The 19176-nt window shown below is 30.2% G+C and overlaps 1 protein-coding gene and 1 pseudogene across 1 annotated transcript; one reads left to right on the top strand and one right to left on the bottom strand.

The window, feature by feature from the left end:
* The first annotated feature begins 2000 nt into the window (after window positions 1–2000).
* On the top strand, window positions 2001–18848 carry LOC138936448 (odorant receptor 10-like; annotated as a pseudogene).
* On the bottom strand, window positions 2692–7248 carry LOC138936116 (terpene synthase-like). Its single transcript, XM_070301214.1, has 8 exons — window positions 7169–7248; window positions 5671–5772; window positions 5309–5463; window positions 4570–4711; window positions 3564–3684; window positions 3334–3473; window positions 3143–3245; window positions 2692–2948 (listed from the first exon to the last, which is right to left on the bottom strand). The coding sequence occupies exons 2-8, from the start codon at window positions 5740–5742 to the stop codon at window positions 2746–2748; spliced, it is 936 nt and encodes a 311-aa protein (XP_070157315.1). The 5' UTR covers window positions 5743–5772; window positions 7169–7248; the 3' UTR covers window positions 2692–2745.
* Window positions 18849–19176: the final 328 nt, after the last annotated feature.

The raw sequence follows: 19176 nt of genomic DNA, 5'->3' as shown, positions 1-19176 counted from the left end.
ATACAAAATGGTATAATAATATATATATATATATATATATATATATATATATATATATATATATTATTTATGGACAGCACGTACCATATAAAAAGTAGAAATATGTTTATAATTATAAGCTTTTTCATCTTCTTTTTCTAATTATAAACGATTACAGCAAATCTGACAGCAAGAAATCACAGTTGTAACAGCCTTTTCTTAAATATATCAACAGTCAGAATGTATGAATATTCAGATGCGATACGCTTGATCGAAATGTGCGCAAAAGAAATGTGCGCAAAAGAAATGTGCGCGAAAGAACTGTGCACAAAAGAAATGTGCGCGAAAGAAATGTGCGTGAAAGAACTGTGCGCGAAAGAACTGTGCGCAAAAGAAAAGTGCGCAAAAGAACTGTGCGCAAAAGAAATGTGCGCGAAAGAACTGTGCGCGAAAGAACTGTGCGCAAAAGAAAAGTGCGCAAAAGAACTGTGCGCGAAAGAAATGTGCGCAAAAGAAATGTGTGCAAAAGAACTGTGCGCAAAAGAACTGTGTGCAAACGAACTGTGTGTAAACGAACAGTAACAAACGTTTATTTACCAAATGAAATTAATAATAAATGTCAAAAAATTTCGAAATTATACATGTATACATGCGTGTGTATGTATTTCAAATTATACAAAAATATGTGTTGTGTCCAAAAGCAACGTGTCCAATTGAACGGTGCGCAAATAACATGTGTCTAAACGGACAGTGCGCAATTGAAATGTGTCCAATCGAACGGTGCGCAACTTTATGTGTCTAATATCACAGTGTGCGATTGCAACGTGTTTAATTGTACTGTGCGCAAATGAGCCTCTCCCTGAAATTTTCTCCTAGTTTGTCCTGCACTGTGGCTTTCAACGTTTTCATTTTTTCTCCAGTTTCACAACCCATGATCACTGTCCTCTTGCTTCCTTTTTTTAGCTTCGTTATTCCCATCGCCATGTTTTTGATATCTACCTTTTCTTTTATCAATTTTTTTGTAACTTCACTCTCTTGTTGAATCTTGGGTTTGATAATTATAACATTCTTTTTCTCTTTAATCGCTTCACTATAGCTCCTTTGTATTCCTCCTGTTGATCCACCTACTTCTTCCTGTATTATTCTTTTCAACTCTTCTAGCAGTTCCTGCTTAACATTTCCCAATTCTTCTCGAATTATTTCCTTGACCATCATTTTAATTTCCTTCTTGCTGTTTCATCTTTTATTTCTTTTACAATTTTTACCAGCCAATCTATTTTTACGTCAATAGTCGATGATCCACTCGCTCCTGATATTCTATTTCCACTACTTGGCGTCGTAAACGAACCTATAGATCCTGTAGATCCTAGCCTGTCCCTGCCGCCCCCGGTCACTGCCGATTCCTTCTTCATGTCTGCTTCACTTTCAATTGTAAATCTGTCAAATGGGCCAGAACACAGTACCAATTCTTGATTTTTGTCGTAAATCCTATGCTTGCTTACACATCCTGGATGATAAAACAGCTTAATACGATTCACCTGATAGTAAAACTTGCATGTCACCACCTGATTTTTTATTGTCTTTTTACATGCCGAGCATCGATATTCAGCATATTCATCGTCCATCCCGATAATTATCGGCCGAAACCGCTAATATCAGCGTTAGCGATCAGTCACCTCTGTTCCACCGTCACACGTCAGCATTTTTGTGTCCACCTTTAATGTCTATCTGTCGTATGAGACTTTGGTGTCTTAGACAGGAAATGCACTTCTCACGCCCACAAATCAGCATATCCCGGCTAGATAACACTCATGGCTAATGCCAGTCTATGCCGCTATGACTTGAATAACTTTCTATCACTCCCCGTAACTATTTAACCGTTTAAAAGTTATTACTTTTGCGGAGCGATGTTTGACACGTCTTCTCCACGGAGAGAGAGAGTGATTGTAATAATTAATGAAAAACAGTGATTATAATAATTAATATTAAGAAGAATATAAATAGCAATAGCTTAAATATAAATGGCAATTGTAAAAAAGCAAATAAATAAAGAATGTAAAATTGCAAATAGTCAATTACAGAGTGAACATGCCTGCATTATGCGATTCTAATTGAATTCTTAAATCGGTGATACAATTATTATTCATGGACTGTTGGGAAGGGAAGTTAACGTTCAGAGCCTGGTTGCCATTCGATTACTTTATGTTTTCATCAATTGATAAGTTTACTTGTTGGGGCTTTTTTACATGTTGCTTGCGACAGTCTGATATGTGGTTTAAAATTGCACATATGCTGTCAAATAGAGATATTAAAATTTTGTTTGAAAAGAATCATACGTAATCCAAAAATTCTTTGTAACTACAACGTTCAATATAATCTCATAATCAAGTTTATTTCACTTAATCAATATTTTGTTTTATTAGAATTATATATTTCTTTCTTGTGATTCCCATATGATTGTAACATACATAATAGTATCATTATTAGGCCATAAAAGATAAAATATAAAGAAGGTTCTAAAATAATATTGTGATTACCAATCTTTGATGTTAATAATATTTTATTTATAATTTTTATTAACATTTTTTAACAAAAATTTCACAATAGGTAGTTCAAATTATGTACTTTCTGAGATGTCAATAACGCGATTAAAAAAAAAAAAACAATTATTTACTAGAAAAAAATCCTTAAAAGTAGTCTTTTCTCAGCCGTTACACAGATTTCCTTCCTAAAAATATTCTAGTTAAAAGATCTTTGGGTGCTTTTTCAGTCCCAATAATCCCATTTCTTAAGGTCGTCTAAAACATTTATCAAAAATGGGTTGCCTCCTAAACGTTCAATCTCAGCTCTCGCTTTCACATCCAAGTCTTCAAGTACACTTTTCGTGTACTTGAAAGAGCCAAATTTCTCTAACAATTTAACGCAATGTTGTTTCACTTCGATATCTTTAGTTCGTTGCCTCAGAATATCTTTATCAGGCATTATTAAGGAAATCTATATATAATAAAGTTCATAAATTATAAAGTTTCTGAAAAATCTTTTGTATGTGTATGATATGTGAGATCATTTACATTTCTTTAGTAAATAAAATGTATTAATTAACAAAAATATTTCTGTTTTAAAGGAAAAAAAGTATTATATAAAAGTATTGTATAAAGGATACACATTAGTTGCATATCATCAGGATTCGTTGTAAGCGCATGAATAATGGGAAAGCTGAATTTTCCTTCACTCAAGTCCTCGCAATAACTCTTACTTTTGTTATACTATAACAAAAAATTATTTTAATTCTTTTTATTACTTATTCATTTATTTATGTATTATGTATAACGTCGCAGATATATTATTACTCACCTTATCGCTGCCCAAATTGCAATAATCATCGCGTATTTGGAAGTGCAAACTTAAAATGGCTACTAGCGATGATAAGTCTTCTTCGTAAGTTGAGAACAGTTTCATTAATCTTACTACCAGGTTAAAGAAACTACCCATCTCTGCAAAATTAGTTAATATTTTAATTTTTTTCATATGTAATTTTTTAAATTTCACAAAGAAATACATTGTATATAAGTATTAATATTGACTTTTTATTGCCATAGTCTTGTAGTCTGCCTCACTTGGACAGATGAGATTGTCCCGCCAAAAAATGTCCATTCCTTGACCTCTATGACCTTCCAACATTTGCTCCATATACACTTTTGTTGCCTGAAAAAAACACAGTTAGTACAATAATACAATAAATTATATTTTATCTAACAAGCAAATGTGAAGCTAATCTTTTACAATTTTAATGAGTTTGGTAATTATTCAGAATCACGGCTCCACCTGCAAATTGGTTGCAAATTTTTTACAGACTTTTTATGTTTAGAAAGAAATATAAATAACCATTTTTAGTTGATCCCCCCTAGGGAAGGGGGACGAAATCCACTGCATCCACGCTTTCCCTTTCTCATTCATACGACAATCGTGGGGTGGATCTCGCTTTGTTTTGTTAAATATATGCGTGGATACAGTGGGTTCTGCCCCTCCACCCCTATGGTGGGGGACTCCACTTCCAGAAGATATAACCTAACCCAACCCAAATTTTCCGTTTTTTTCCACTTTTTTGGTTTTAACTTTTTTTTGAGCCTCCCCCCACTTTAAAAATTGTCATTTACATTATTCTCTAAGTATAAAAACTTATCCAAAAAATTTGCAGCCCATTTGCAGGTGGAACCGTGATTCTGAATATTTACCATGAGTTTTTATGAGCTTTATGTTATATATATATATGTATATGTATATATTAAAATATCATAAAACATGTATTTTTAAGAATACATAAAACATGTATTTTTAAGGACATATAAAATATGTATTTTTCAAAATGTTTTTTCCTTCAATCAAGTCTTAGCAGTAACTTTTACTATTTCTATACTATAACAAAAAATTAACCAAATTCTATTCAGTTTATTTAAGTATATATGATGTCATGGACATAATTCAAGAAGTGCATTTGAATTTTATATTTTTAAAAAATATTATTTGAGCACTTAGAAAAGAGGATAAAAGATCTTTATTTTTTCTTATAAGTATGATATGGTTACTTACTGCAGGATGTAAATTAATTGTTCGTTCCAAGGCGATAAATAATATATAAGTTGCAGCGCTTAGCGAGTTAGCAACTCCATAAACAGAATGAGCGACAGGAATACCTCTTCGCGAAATGGAATTATCTTGTATATCATCAATCCTGTAAAAAATAATAAATTATGATCTTATAAAAATAAGTATACAGGATTGCTTCTTTGATATAAATTCAATTTTATACATCTAATTTCAAAATAATAACATAGAAATAAATGTAATGTGAAAATGTAAGGATTATATATTGAAATAAAACACATTAATTATGACAATCAATGATCAATAAACAATGTTATTTGGTTTTCAGCTTTAAGCTATAAATTAATCAAATTAAATTATAAACTAAAGTCTAAAGCCACAATATATTTGAAAAACAACAATTTATATATATAATATTTGAAATCTACAATTAATATGCAAGATAATTAGTTTCTCGTTAATTCGGACAAAATCTGATAGTGTTATATAGTTTGATAAGTAAAACACAAAATAACAAAAGTTGTCGTTCAATAAATTATAAAAAGAACAAAGTCACATCACAAAAGTAGTACTTCTTAATGCTAGAAAATTATATTGAAAAATATAACAAAATATAACAATCTAAACATATAGTATATATATTACGAGAATTAAAAGTGTGCAATTGGAAAATATATAAAATACATAAAAGATCACATACTAATAGAGCAGAATGCAAACTTACATAATGCATGAGTTGCAGAGCATGGTTACTATTTCATTGATCGCTTGTATTTTGTCGGGCGATATTTTTAGCCAATAATTAAAAGCATGAGCTAATTTCACAGTTATTTGTTTTCCAGGAACTTGAAGATAGTATCTGATCGGTTCCAACAGTTTCTACGACAAATCAGGTAATTTGTTAGTCTTCATGTAATTTTAGTCTTTGAATAAGTGTAAGTCACCAAAATTTGTTTACTTATCACAAACAAATTTGGCCATATTGACCTTATCTTTAGGGCAGGTGCCATTTAAGAAAGAAGAAGAAGAATCGCAAACAAATCAAAGATTTAAAAAGAAAGAAAAAAATCCAATAGAAACACTAACTTCATCCTCCTGCCTGTCGTTGCTCAGAGAGTAATAAAACGGCTTATTTTCATTCATATTTGTATTCGTCATATTTCCAATTCGAAACGATATTTCTCTCTCCTGAAAAATTATAAGATTTCAAAGAGAATAATATCTCGTATATACAATCTTACAATCCGTTAGACACAGACTTTTATCAAATTTTACAGACTTCTATTAGACATATTTTCAATCTCTTCTAGTTTTCTTCAACAGTCAAATCTTATAAAGCTATTAACTAATAGCTTTGTAAATTATCGATATCACAGAGGACCTTTAATACGCTATAAATGAAAATGGAAAAGATACAAAGAAAAAATATACTAAATTCTATTACTTTATTTTATCTGTTTTAGTATCAAGAGACACGGTAGTATCTCGTTAAGTTTATGCGCAGCAGTGAGGCATCCCATGTATTTATACGCGAATCGGCTGGTTGACCTTAAATTATTGGATCTCAATAATGGTTGAATCGAGCTCGGGTCTTAATTATATAAAGAAAATGTCTTTATTATTGTTTTATATGTATCATGAACAATGTTATTATATTCCAAAGCCTCAATGTATAAATTTTTCTTATTATTGTTATATTATATTATAATTACTGACCGTCATCGGTAATTTAATACGTCAAAGTATAATATATGTTTACTAATCAATTCGATGTTATTAATTGGGTGTCATTAATTATTGTTATCATTAAGGGGGGAGCTTGGTGTAATTTACCAAAAGTAAGGTGATTTTTGGGAATTTTTGGGGGGAGAAACGGTTCAATAGATTTAGTTAAAAGTTTCAGAGCAAAAAAAAGTTTCGCGCGCGCGCACACACGCACAAAATCCGGTGGCAAAAATGCTTAGGTATTAGTGGAAACTATGTAGAAAAATGATTTGGGTGTGCGAAGGAAATATGTTGATCGAATACAAAATTTTGGAAAAAGTTTGGTTTATATTTGACTGCCCCTTGTATTATATTGTAAACCACTGACAGATATATGTGTAGCGATAGCGTTTAGACATTGTCCATTAATTTGTACATATTCTACGCGGTAATTAGTGAGCCTTCTTTTTTTATTATTAATTTTAATTTAAAATTTGACTGCAACAATAAATATTGTGTATGTCAAGTTTTAAAATACCAATGTAATTTGTTGATTCTATGCTGAAGATGGACTAAAAACGGTCCGACACGTATATTTTCAATACACATTTATTACTAAAACTTAACAATAATAAGTTTTCGCACCAATACCCGTACCTTATTTGTCAATTTTGCCACTTAATTGTTATTACTCTGCCTATTGTTGTTATTATTCAATATATAGTTTTTGATAGTTCAACGTCACATCAACTACATATATATATATAAATATTTTTGATTGCATAGTCTTTAACATTAAACACTAATGCAGGGCGCATTGCGCATTTACATACATATATACATATATTTAATTATATTATTTATTTATTTATTTACATACCTTTCACTATTCGTATTTCAATAATCTGTCAGAATTCGTATGAGAGTTTGAACAGAATCGTACACACCAGATTATTAAACATGTACTGTTCTTGACCGTGATTCTGTACTCTTTATATATCTTTGATTTTACCCCTTCCCATTAATGATTTTATTAATGATATTATGCGCACGCGAGCACACACACACATAACAAGTAAATATATATCAACATGTACACAGGAGGAATGTTTTAACTTTTTAACAAATAAAATTACGCACATATCGGAGCGTATACGTATTGTCCTATATGTACATGTGTGTGTGTCCTTACATGCATTTAAATTCATGTGTTAAGTAATTTCTGTGTGTATTGTATGTACGCACGAGAACAGAAATAATAGGTCATATCTAATGTATACATATATGTATGAAGAATGTATATACATGGTATGTACATATATGTATAAAGAATGTATATACAGAATGTATGTACATGATAGGTACATGTATATATGTACATGTTATGTACATATAAAGTATGTATATATGAAGAATGTATATACAGAATGTATATACAGAATGCATATACATTGAATGTACTAATCATATATAATACATATATATGTATATAGATCTTCTATATATATTTTTCCGGTTACATATGCACATACATTTCACATTCTATGTATGTATTATACATTGCATCAAGGATGTATATACATGAAATATGCAATATACATGAATGTACATACATTGTATATACTAAACATATTTTAATGTTTTGAATACTATTGATATGGATAATAATAATATTTATGTAGAAAAAATGGAACAATTAATGCGATAGTTCGTGGACAATTTTAAGTCAAGTCATGCGAATTTATGGAAACTATCCTAGGTAAGTGAGGTTTTAAGCGTATATTTTGACATAAAAACAAAATTTGCACGTTCGGTTTTTTTTATGTGGTTTATTTTGATACTCTTTCGATAACTTATATATATATACCGAATTGTCGTCACACAAAGGAATTTGATTTTCCTCGTTTGTAAAACTGCATGCGTGAACAGCATGCAGTTTGACAGTACTTGTCTATATGTTAAAGAAATTTGTTAAAGAAATATAAAATGTATATAAAATATATTTTAAAATATATAAATATATTTTTAACAGCTTTAGAATGTCAACGCATGCGTTACAAACGAGGAAAATGAACCGCGAAAAATAATCTGCGCACCACGCGTTACGTGACACGTTATTACGCGACGAAGTTCACACTTGTTTGCGTTATTTCTTTCGCTGCTGCATCCGTAAACACGCTTGTTCTGGCATTATTGCTTCAACCTGCAGTCAATCATACGGCGAAAATCGAGAAGTTTGAGATTCTGTATATCGGTATATTTCGAAAAATTCTACGTTTATTATAATTAGTTATTATAACACAAGTGTGTCGAAATAATTGTATTTATACCAGTGAATGTACCAAATATATGAGTGTCGTAATTATATGCAAGGAAGAAGCAGGAAAACATGAAAAATAAAGTGGAAAAAAGACGCAGAAAAACATCGAGCGATTGCAGAGGTGAGCAATTTATAATTATTATATTATTCATTATATGAGAATAAGTGCTCGTTTTTTTCTATTCTTCCAAGAAAAACATAAGTCGTCGGTATGACGATATTATTATTGCGATTTTAAAACAAGTTTAATATTGTATATCATTTTTAAAGAATAAAGAATAAAGAATAAAGAAAATCATAAGACATTTTTATCGAGATTATAAAATGTTAAACAACGGTCATTGGTCCATTTGATCGAATTCTAGGAAAATACATATTTTTATAGAATAAAATACATATTTTTATAAAAACTCTACATTCTATTTTTAAATAAAAAATGTTTATTTTACTTAAATTATTAATAATTAAATATTTCTCCTGTTCCTCTTTCTTAGTATTAATTTTTTATATTTACAAAGTATAATATAATGTAATATAAATAAAATTTGTTATGAAATATATATATCCTATTTTAAGATTAATTTTCAATTCTGTTTTTAATCTTATGCGGACTGTAAATCAAGTTGTGCTCCCATCTTCGTCTTGTGTTTATCTAATTCTCGGGTCGAGCCTGGAATTATCGATGCAACAAAGATCAATATCGGATCATCTCGGCAACAGAGCTCGTTGTCATGGTATAGCGTATAATCGCGTATAACTAACCGTTTCCTGTTTTCATTATTTAAATCCCAGACAGCACAAAACATCCTGAATATGTCCAGGACGGTTCAGGACATTTGTAGGATGTTTTAAGATATTATTATAAATATATTTATAAAAATTTAATATGCATACATAATTATTTTTAGTTGTGTCGGCTATTTAATATAATTTAGAAATCTTAAGTATTATAATAAGTATTAATGTCCTATAAATGTCCACTGGATAACCCCTGGATGTCTGCAGGATATATCTGCCCTGTCTATTATATTGGATGTCTTTTGGATTTCCAGAGGACATATATATGCGCAATTAATTGTTAACGTTAATTTCGTTTAATATTAATAATTGAATTTGATGCGCACATTTTCATATATCCAAAATTATTATTTATTTAATATTTCATGAGAAATGTTACTGTCCGCAACATTCCAAAAACTTTACAAAAAATAGTATTCAACCGCTAGCTCGTTTGTTCACCGCTATGTGACGCGCGAATTCATATTTGAGATTTGGTCATGAGAATTCTATAAAGCTTGCAAAGAGCAACTGACAGGAAATTACAAATGTAATTATTTTTTATCAGTTTAATTTCTGATGTAATCCTAACATAGGATATTGGGTTGTTTAAAAAATATTACACGATTCAATTCCGGAAGCCAAACCTAAAATATTCATGTACAGCATGAAAGCCTCAAATATTAAAGAACGTAAACTATTTTTAATATTAGATTTTTAGTATTGGCAGTAAATAACAAAACATAATTGTAATTTATATTTAAATTTTAAAATTTGCTCCTTGAAACATACGAAAAATAGCCCTAACATATCCTATAAAAATCCTTAGGATGTTCCACAGGATCTCCCTGGATTCTCCAGAGGTTAATATACGGCTATCATTTACTCTTTCTTAGGATATCCAGAGGAGATCCGAGGATTAAAATGAAATATCTTGAGGATATCCTGCATGTATGTCTTGGATGCCCTTTGGACGTCCTAAGGACATCCTTGTGCTGTCTGGGATATAATTTAGAAAATTTATATTATTCTTTTGTTCCGACATATCATAAAGACTCTATTTCGTTCACATTGTCAACAATTTTGCTGTTATATAATTTAACTTAATAATGTGCGTATAAATACGGAAAATAATAATAATAACAAAAATATTATTATTAGCCAACAATTTCGTATAATTCAATTGAATATGATAATATCACGATATTATACATGTTTTACCAAATTTTTGCTTAAAATATCTAATATACATATTTTCTATTTTTATATAATCTCAAAATTTATTTATTAAAATCTGAAGTATCTTACATATTAGAAAATTATTATCAAATTTTTGATTTTATATAAAAATGGAAACTGTTAAAAGAATTCTTAGTCCAATGTCTGAGTCCTCTGTGTTGGGGTCATATCATACAATTTAAACTAATAAAAATAGTTATTATATCTTTAATCTCATTAGTCTCTCTTTGTAAACTTTATATAATCATCGTGACTAAAAATGAAATGCGGAATAGATAGCGCAACATGCGCCGCATAGCGGTAAACAAATAAACTAGCGATTATCGAATACTTTTTTGGGATATTTTCGGAATGTTGCTGTAACATTGCTAAAGTTATATTGTAAAATAATGTCTTTGCAATATTTTTGCAACATTAAACTGCAATATGCAATATTGCAATGTTGTAGCAATGTTGCAAACTTTAATGTCCCATACAGCACCGAAAGATTGCAGAAACGTTGCATAGACCTTGCATTGAAACATTGTAATATTGCATGGAAATTGCGAAATGTTTCTGCAATGTTACTGCAAGTCTGCGACAACGTTGAAATGTCCGCCCATAGAAATATTACAATGTAATATTGCAGTAATGTTACGGTGCAATATATTTGTAATATTGAAATGCGTTGCTACAAATATGCAGAACGCTTTAAATTTGATAGATAAACTTTGAAAATATATAAAGACATCCAAGAGAAATAAAAAAAAAAGATTGTGAATTTACGCAATTACAGGTTTATATTTGACTGCCCCTTGTATTATATTGTAAACCACTGACAGATATACCATATGTGTGGCGATAGCGTTTAGACATCGTCCACTAATTTGTACATATTCTACGCGGTGTTTAGTGAGCCTTCTTTTTTTATTATTAATTTTCCCTCTCTAAAAAAGGCATGTTAACTGAGTGAATTCAATTTGTATCGAAGTATTGAGGTCTTTTTTCCGCGATGCTGATTGGCTGTCTCGCTTGTGCGCTGCGATTTGCTTCATTCGTGTTATTTGCAACTGTCAAATCATGCAAATTTTGACAGTTTGACAATTTGTGAAAGAAAAAGTTAAAGTTAAGAAAGAAAAGTTCAAAAAATTGGTAAACGTCCATAAATAAAAGCGCGCGCTGCGCGCACGCCTGTGTTGTTCTGGTAATTTAAATTTGACTGCAACAATAAATATTGTGTATGTCAAGTTTTAAAATACCAATGTAATTTGTATATTCTATGCTGAAGATGGACCAAAAACGGTCCGAAACGTATATTTTCAATACACATTTATTACTAAAACTTAACAATAATAAGTTTGCACACCAATACCCGTACCTTATTTGTCAGTTTTGCCACTTAATTGTTATTACTCTGCCTATTTTTGTTATTATTCAATATATAGTTTTTGATAGTTCAACGTCACATCAACTACATATATATATATATATATATATATATATATATATATATATATATATATTGTATATATATAAATATTTCTGATTGCATAGTCTTTAACATTAAACACTAATGCTGGGGCGCATTTACATATATATACATATATGTAATTATATTATTTATTTATTTATTTACATACCTTTCACTATTCGTATTTCAATAATCTATCAGAATTCGTATGAGAGTTTGAACAGAATCGTACACACCAGATTATTGAACATATACTGTTCTTAATCGTGATTCTATACTCTTTATATATCTTTGATTTTACCCCTTCCCATTAAATAATTATTTAACATTTATATAAATTAGATATCTTTTTGGGACGAAATCTGACCCAGATACTCCATTCCACGTGTTCGGCGGTTATCGAACTCGAGCCTCGAACGATAGTACGAGCATGGACGGGGATCGTAGGCATTAGACTCCTATATATTCAGAGAAGCGACAATGGCATTCCGCTTGCTGATTGGCTGACCGCTACGGGCCCGTTTCACTTAACGACCGCAACGCTCACGTATCATTTCATCTTTGTTATTCACCGAAAATTAAACAAAGACAGATAATGCTCGCGAGTGTTGCAGTCATTAAGTGAACGCGTCCTATGTTGGCGGTTGGTTTGTACATAGTGAATCCTACAAACTAACGCAAACTAATCACAATCGGCGTACCGTAAGTGAGAAAAAAGTATATGTAATGTTATTTTCTAAAAAAAACCATTTGAATATCTCTGAAACATTTTTAAGACATTTTAGATTACACATGGACAGCTGCGGGACCACATGGCAATCATGGGAAACATAGAGGGGGTAACGATGTCGCTTCTCTGATTATATAGGACCATAGACGATAAACATAGTATATCTACACCGAGTGTTGAGGAGTAAGAGCCGAGGTTCACGTAAAAAAGGACATACTTTGTTTCGTGCCCCTTGCATTCTCTCTCGCTCGCGCGTAGCATGACGAAAGAGAGCGCTATGGTCTGTGCGAGCGAGAGAGAACGCAAGGGCCACGAAACAGAGTATGTCCTTTGGTGGATCTTTACCCCCACTCCTTAAATAAAGGCAAACGCTCGGTCTAGATACACTATGTCTACGTATAGGACTCTAATAGGCAATGCCCATAATGTAAGAATACAAGGTGTATCATTTGCATTGCGCATAATGGCGATAGAATTTGCAACAGCCAATCAAATTTTTGCCCTAAAGTTGCCCAAGATTCAAATGTAATGTAGTGTATTCTATACAGAGTGTCTTCCGAAATGCGCTGAAAGTACTGACACTACTGTTTTCGCGTTCCGAAAATGTTTTCAGCATACTGCAAAAAAATAACAATTACTACTTTTTAAAGAAAGTAGGTCCTAATGAATTGCTGACTTTCGGCTGAATTTGCACATACTTCCAAGTTTGTGCAAGTTCAGTAATGCATATGCCGGTTGGCGGTTTCGTAAAACGTAAACGAAATATTGAATCGAAAAAGAAGGAAATACCTTTTAATTAATCACAACATATCATTAAACAAATACAAAATAATAGATGAAAGTATAAATAATACATACAAAATATTTTTAAAATTAGATAATTACAAGAAAGCATTAGCAGATAAGTACCATTGTGCAGCTATCTTCCCATACATTTTAGTCACGCAGCTATTTTTCCATACATTTTAGTTGCGCAATGACACGATGATCTTTATAAGATACAAGTTATGTCCCTACCCATATAGCACAGAACATTGCATCAATGTTTTTGCCGCAATGTTACAACAATGTTGCAATGTTGCTGCAATATTGTTACACACACATACATACGTATAAATATACCAAGTTCATAAACTGTTATATGTATTTACAAAATCCTACAAAAATAATAATATCAAAAAATAAGAAATTGCGCCAATTAAAATTAAAAAATTATACAAATATTGTAATCGAAAACAGTTATACAAAAAATAGCTGTTTAAATTTTTTATAAAAATAATGATATTAAAAAGTTGCGCTAATTAAATAAAAAGTTATGCCATATATATAAAATTTATTTATTTCCTATATTTTAAAAGATAAAATATATTTAATATATCCAATACAAAATACAAAAAGAAACAAAAAATAAAACATTAATAAAAAAATTATAACTTCGAGATTAATATAAAAAATTAAAAAAATATATAAAAATTAAAAATGAATACAAATAAAAAAAATTTTAATTAAAAAAACTTGGCACTGTTAACTTTCAAAGTATATATTAAAACCGTCAAATAATAAATTCAATTTGAATCTAAGTTTAAATTATTGAATTATATTTAATTTAGTTACATCAATAACTGCAATGTAAGTGTATTAAAGAATACATTAATTTCAGCATATTGTTTAGTTTAGCAGGGCCAAGTTTTTTTAATTAAAATTTTTTAATCTTTTTTAGTTGTATTAATTTTTAATTTTTGTATAAATTTGTAATTTTTTATACTAATTTCTAAATTATTATTTTTTTTTTGTATTATGGAATGTATATTTTTTTTAATATTTAATATTTATATATTTAATATTTAATATATGATATTCAATATTAAGATACAAAACATGAATTGTATCAAAAAGTTTGTATAATTCTTGCAATTTAAATAATTTTTGCAATCTTAACAAAATATCTTATTACTATAAGGTTATAATATTATTCAGATAGATTTAGAACTTACAATAGATTTTTGTTTTTACGCTCATAATGAATTGATTTATGTAATTACATTCTCTCCGGTCATCGACTGTCTTATTTCTATATAATATTTTTTATACGTCGAGCTACATGTAGCATTATGTAATTACATGATAAGAAAATGTAATATATGTACAGTTATATATACATTATATTCTAAATTAAATACAATCACATCTATTTTGGTCACTAACATAAATATCGCATGAATCATCAGTCATATAAGCGTGTGTTTTTCTGCACGTGTAATGTTGTTTTATCTTTGAGACTGACCATATTGCAAAAATCATATACTAATTTGGTTAATATGATTTAATTTTTAATATTAATTTCACGTTATTTCGAGAAATTCAATGCAATCTGTTGGGAAAAATGTTCTTTCCTCATCGAAAGTCAGAATCGAGTATAAAATTAAATCATATTAGTACCATCTAACCTCTCGCTAATTTTAATTTCTAATAAATAGTCATGATGTAATTATAGAAATCTTGGTTTTTATATTGGCAGGCATTATCATACTTAACAGGATCAAGACCGGTCTCTCTCTCTCTCTCTCTCTCTCTCTCTCTCTCTCTCTCTCTCTCTCTTTGATATATTCAATGTAAAGCCAGCGGCACACGAGCTGTTTTATCTACTAGCTAGATTTGCATGCTTGCTACCGTATGGGCAGGTATGCTGGCAATGCTACTGACTGTGTTATACTAGCTTGGACGATACGAGCTTTCGTGCTGGTTCGTAATGACTTTTGTACTTGATTGGCTTTTCTGAGCCAGTAGCAAAACATGCTAGAAAAATAGCACGGGTTCAATTACCAAATTTCAACAGGCTAGCCAGTAGCACGGCCCTCAGCGATGTCACTTTCTATCATCGTTCTCAATACAACTGATATCACATTTTCAAGCAAGCGATTCAGCAGATAAAATAGCATCGTGTGCCGCTGGCTTTACCCTCTGATTTTTTGTAGAAAGACAAATCCAAAAAATACCCGGTTTTACTCTACTTATTCTCATATGTACATTTGTATATGTGCAAAATAATTTTAAATGTTTGAAAAAGTTATGTGTCCAATTGATTCTAGATTCGCGTTTAAACAAAAAGGTGAACAAAAAGTTTAGATTTATCATCACTGTTCAATTTGTAGTGAGTATATTGATAATATGTTTTTGCATCAACTAACACAGATGGACATAAATGCGAAATAAATTCAAATAATGTTATACAGGTGTTGCATGCTGATACAAATCTCTTTTTATTGCTGGTACAGAAATGAAGTCAAGCTTAAGATGTGGAATTTTAAAATATATTTCTTTTCTTACGCATGATTTTTTCTATCTTTTCTTATATTTTATTTTATATAGCATATCGAATTTGTTTATATTATGCATGCATTTTTACGTTTAATATAACGTTATTGCATATCAGAGATATACTAAAACATATACAATTAATTTTTATTTAAGATCATTATTTAAAGGTCTTGTTACCTCATTTTTTGTATAGATATATAGAATCAATTTGTAAAATAATACATATAATTTGAATATTTATCCCATCTTATAACTGAAATTATTTAATTATTTTCCCATATTTTTTAGTATAGAATCAACAACTAGCCAGTAATGTGTTCGAAATGGAATGGCTTACTTTGAATCATAACGTAAAAAGAAGTTTTTTAATAATTATAACACGGAATATGATACCTACCCAGCAAGCAAAATGATGCAAACTTTGCGCAAAGTTTGCAGCAAACCAGAGCATGCCTTTACAGCGAAATTGTAACAAGGTGTGTCCGCAAAAAGCTTAGCTTTTACTGACAAGGCTTGTCGCAATAGCGTGATGCACATTTTACGCGAATAATAGAGCAAACCTTGCCGTGCACGGCATGACAGCAAATTTGTGGCATGAATAGGGCAAACCTTGCCGTGCACGACATGACAGCAAATTTGTGGCAAGAATAGGGCAAACCTTGCTGTGCATGGCGTGATAGGAAATTTGTGGGAATTTTCTGTTCAGGGTGATTCAGAACCTCTGCGACAAACTCTGAGGAACGATAAATCTGGCAGAGAGGAATAATTTTTGCGAATCAATCCATCATGTTCTCTGACGTATCGTTTAAGAATATGCGACCGCGCAGACAAGAGTCTTAGGTGACTTTTATTACAATTATAAGATGAATTAATTATTTATTATTTCAAGTACACTTACAGACAGTTTACATGTTCAAAGTATCTATACTGTTCAAGTGCCTGAACCTCTGATTGCATTCTGCGCTACAGTTAGCCTCTTGCTGTCATCTATATAGAGGTGTCAGACATGTCAGATAACATGGGTTGCTTCACAACAAAACCTCTCTGCGAGATTTATCGTTTCTTAGAGTTTGTTACAGAGATTCTGAATCACCCTGTATATTAAAAAGTAATTATACATAAATTAATAAAATTTTGTTTTATTGAAATATTTAAGCGAACACATTAAAATAAAATATTTCTTTAATATAAACACATATATGGGTGATTTTACATCAAATTGAATAAAAAATAACCTTGTCTTTTTTAAATTGATTGAAACTTTTTTCACAGGCGATATACGTAAAAGAAGTTTTGATCGATTTAAGAAATGCGAGATCAAAAAGGTTGATTTTTGTTCGATTTGATGTGGAATTGCCCATATACAAAAAGAGCATTTTTCCCGTTAGTGGCACTCAAAAGTACCAATATGATATGCGAATCGAGGCGAATTTCATCGTTCGATAATTTCAAATGTAGCACCTTTCAGTGCTGCTTTGGCCAATGAAAAGTGCCGATTGGCGCTGAAAAATGCCGGTTGGCGCTGAAAATCGCCGATTGACTTCTCTTCCTTCTTCCCCTTTTGTCCTCATTTCTCTTGTTTGTTATCTTCTTCTTCCGCTTCCTCTGTATGCCTTCAACAATCGACAAATTGTTTTTTTTTTTGCTAGTTTTCATTATTGCGGAATGTAAAAGATTACAGAATGAATAATATGGCTAAAATTTTAGTGGACAATTCTCCGTCTGTTTTTAAATTGTTAACTCTTTTTATTAACGATGTTCAGTTTTTATTTCACCATTTTTTTAAATTTCTATTCTAATTCCATTACTTTCTCTCTCTTTCTCTCTTTTGTTTCTGTCTCTCTCTCTCATATGCAACTATTTATTCCATATGACAACAGCTGCATACATATCGCAGAGCACTTATTAAAAAGAGAAATAAACATTATACATTATTGGTTGTTTTCTTTTTCATTTATCATTATTAAATATATTATATTCAAGAGATGCAAAACAAAAAAACAATGTAACAAATTTAAAAAATGTTAAAAAATGTGCAAAAAATTATAATTTTAAATAGAAAAATAATATTTTTATATAAGTAAACCAAAAAGTACAATATGTAAAGATATAAATATTACCATAAAAATAAGTACGGTCGATGAAAGATACCGAAAGACAAAAGCTAAGATATTGCAATTAAACACTAAGCTTTGAAAAATGAGAAAATAGTTTTATATTATATTATTTTGTGACTTGCATTACTTTCATTTTATTATACATCAAATATATCATCTTTTTATAATTAAAAAAGTTTTTTTTCTCGTTTAGAATTAATATTACCACAATATTTCTTTTCTTTATTACTATATAATGTAGAGTATACAATTGATTAATAACATATTTGAACTAGAATGGCTTATGCTGGGGGAAGATATAAAGAAAGATTTATTGACAATCACAAGGTGTGGTACCATTCCCATCGAACGCTTACCAGCGCTTATATTTTCCCTATGAATCTCGATTCGTTTTTGTGGGTGTTAATATATAATCTACTTTTACAGTGTAATTATACACTCCGTATACCATTGACTATTGTGTGTAACAGTTCTAGAATAAAACAATTACCAACTCGATAAAATTAAGCTTATTAAAAATAAGACAACTTATTTTAATTGCTCAAGATATCATATTCGACTTATAACATACTTCAGCAAATGCGAAATGAAAGTGTCAAAGATAAATAGAAGATTGTTATTTAATATTGTTATATCCCATACAGCATAGAACAATGCAATTACATTGCAGTAAAATTACAATCTTGCAAGTTGCAATGTAATATTGTTGAGACATTATTGGAACATATAATTATAATATTTTATGAGAATGTGTTACAGCAACATTTCAAAAACATTACAAAAAACAGTTTTCGGTAATCGCTAGTTCGTTTGTTGTACCGCTACGCGGCGCGCGTTGCGTTATCTATCCCACATTTAAGTTTCAATCACGATGATTACATAAAGCTTGCAAAGAGCGGCTAATAAGATTAAAGATATAACTATTTTTATCAGTTTA

The sequence above is a fragment of the Polyergus mexicanus genome, unplaced genomic scaffold, assembly GCF_030449975.1.
Source record: "Polyergus mexicanus isolate NDT 795.1 unplaced genomic scaffold, iyPolMexi1.0 SCAF_9, whole genome shotgun sequence".
Taxonomy (NCBI): Eukaryota; Metazoa; Arthropoda; class Insecta; order Hymenoptera; family Formicidae; genus Polyergus; species Polyergus mexicanus.
Note: the sequence above shows the minus strand (reverse complement) of the source record. Positions and strands in the feature narration are given on the sequence as shown.

Coding starts and splice junctions, on each gene's coding strand:
- LOC138936116 (XM_070301214.1), bottom strand. CDS start 5,742: ATGACGAATACAAATATGAATGAAAATAAGCCGTTTTATTACTCTCTG. Junction 4,712..5,308: donor CTCTGCAACTCATGCATTAT/GTAAGTTTGCAT, acceptor TATTTTTTACAG/GATTGATGATATACAAGATA. Junction 3,474..3,563: donor CAAGACTATGGCAATAAAAA/GTCAATATTAAT, acceptor CTAATTTTGCAG/AGATGGGTAGTTTCTTTAAC.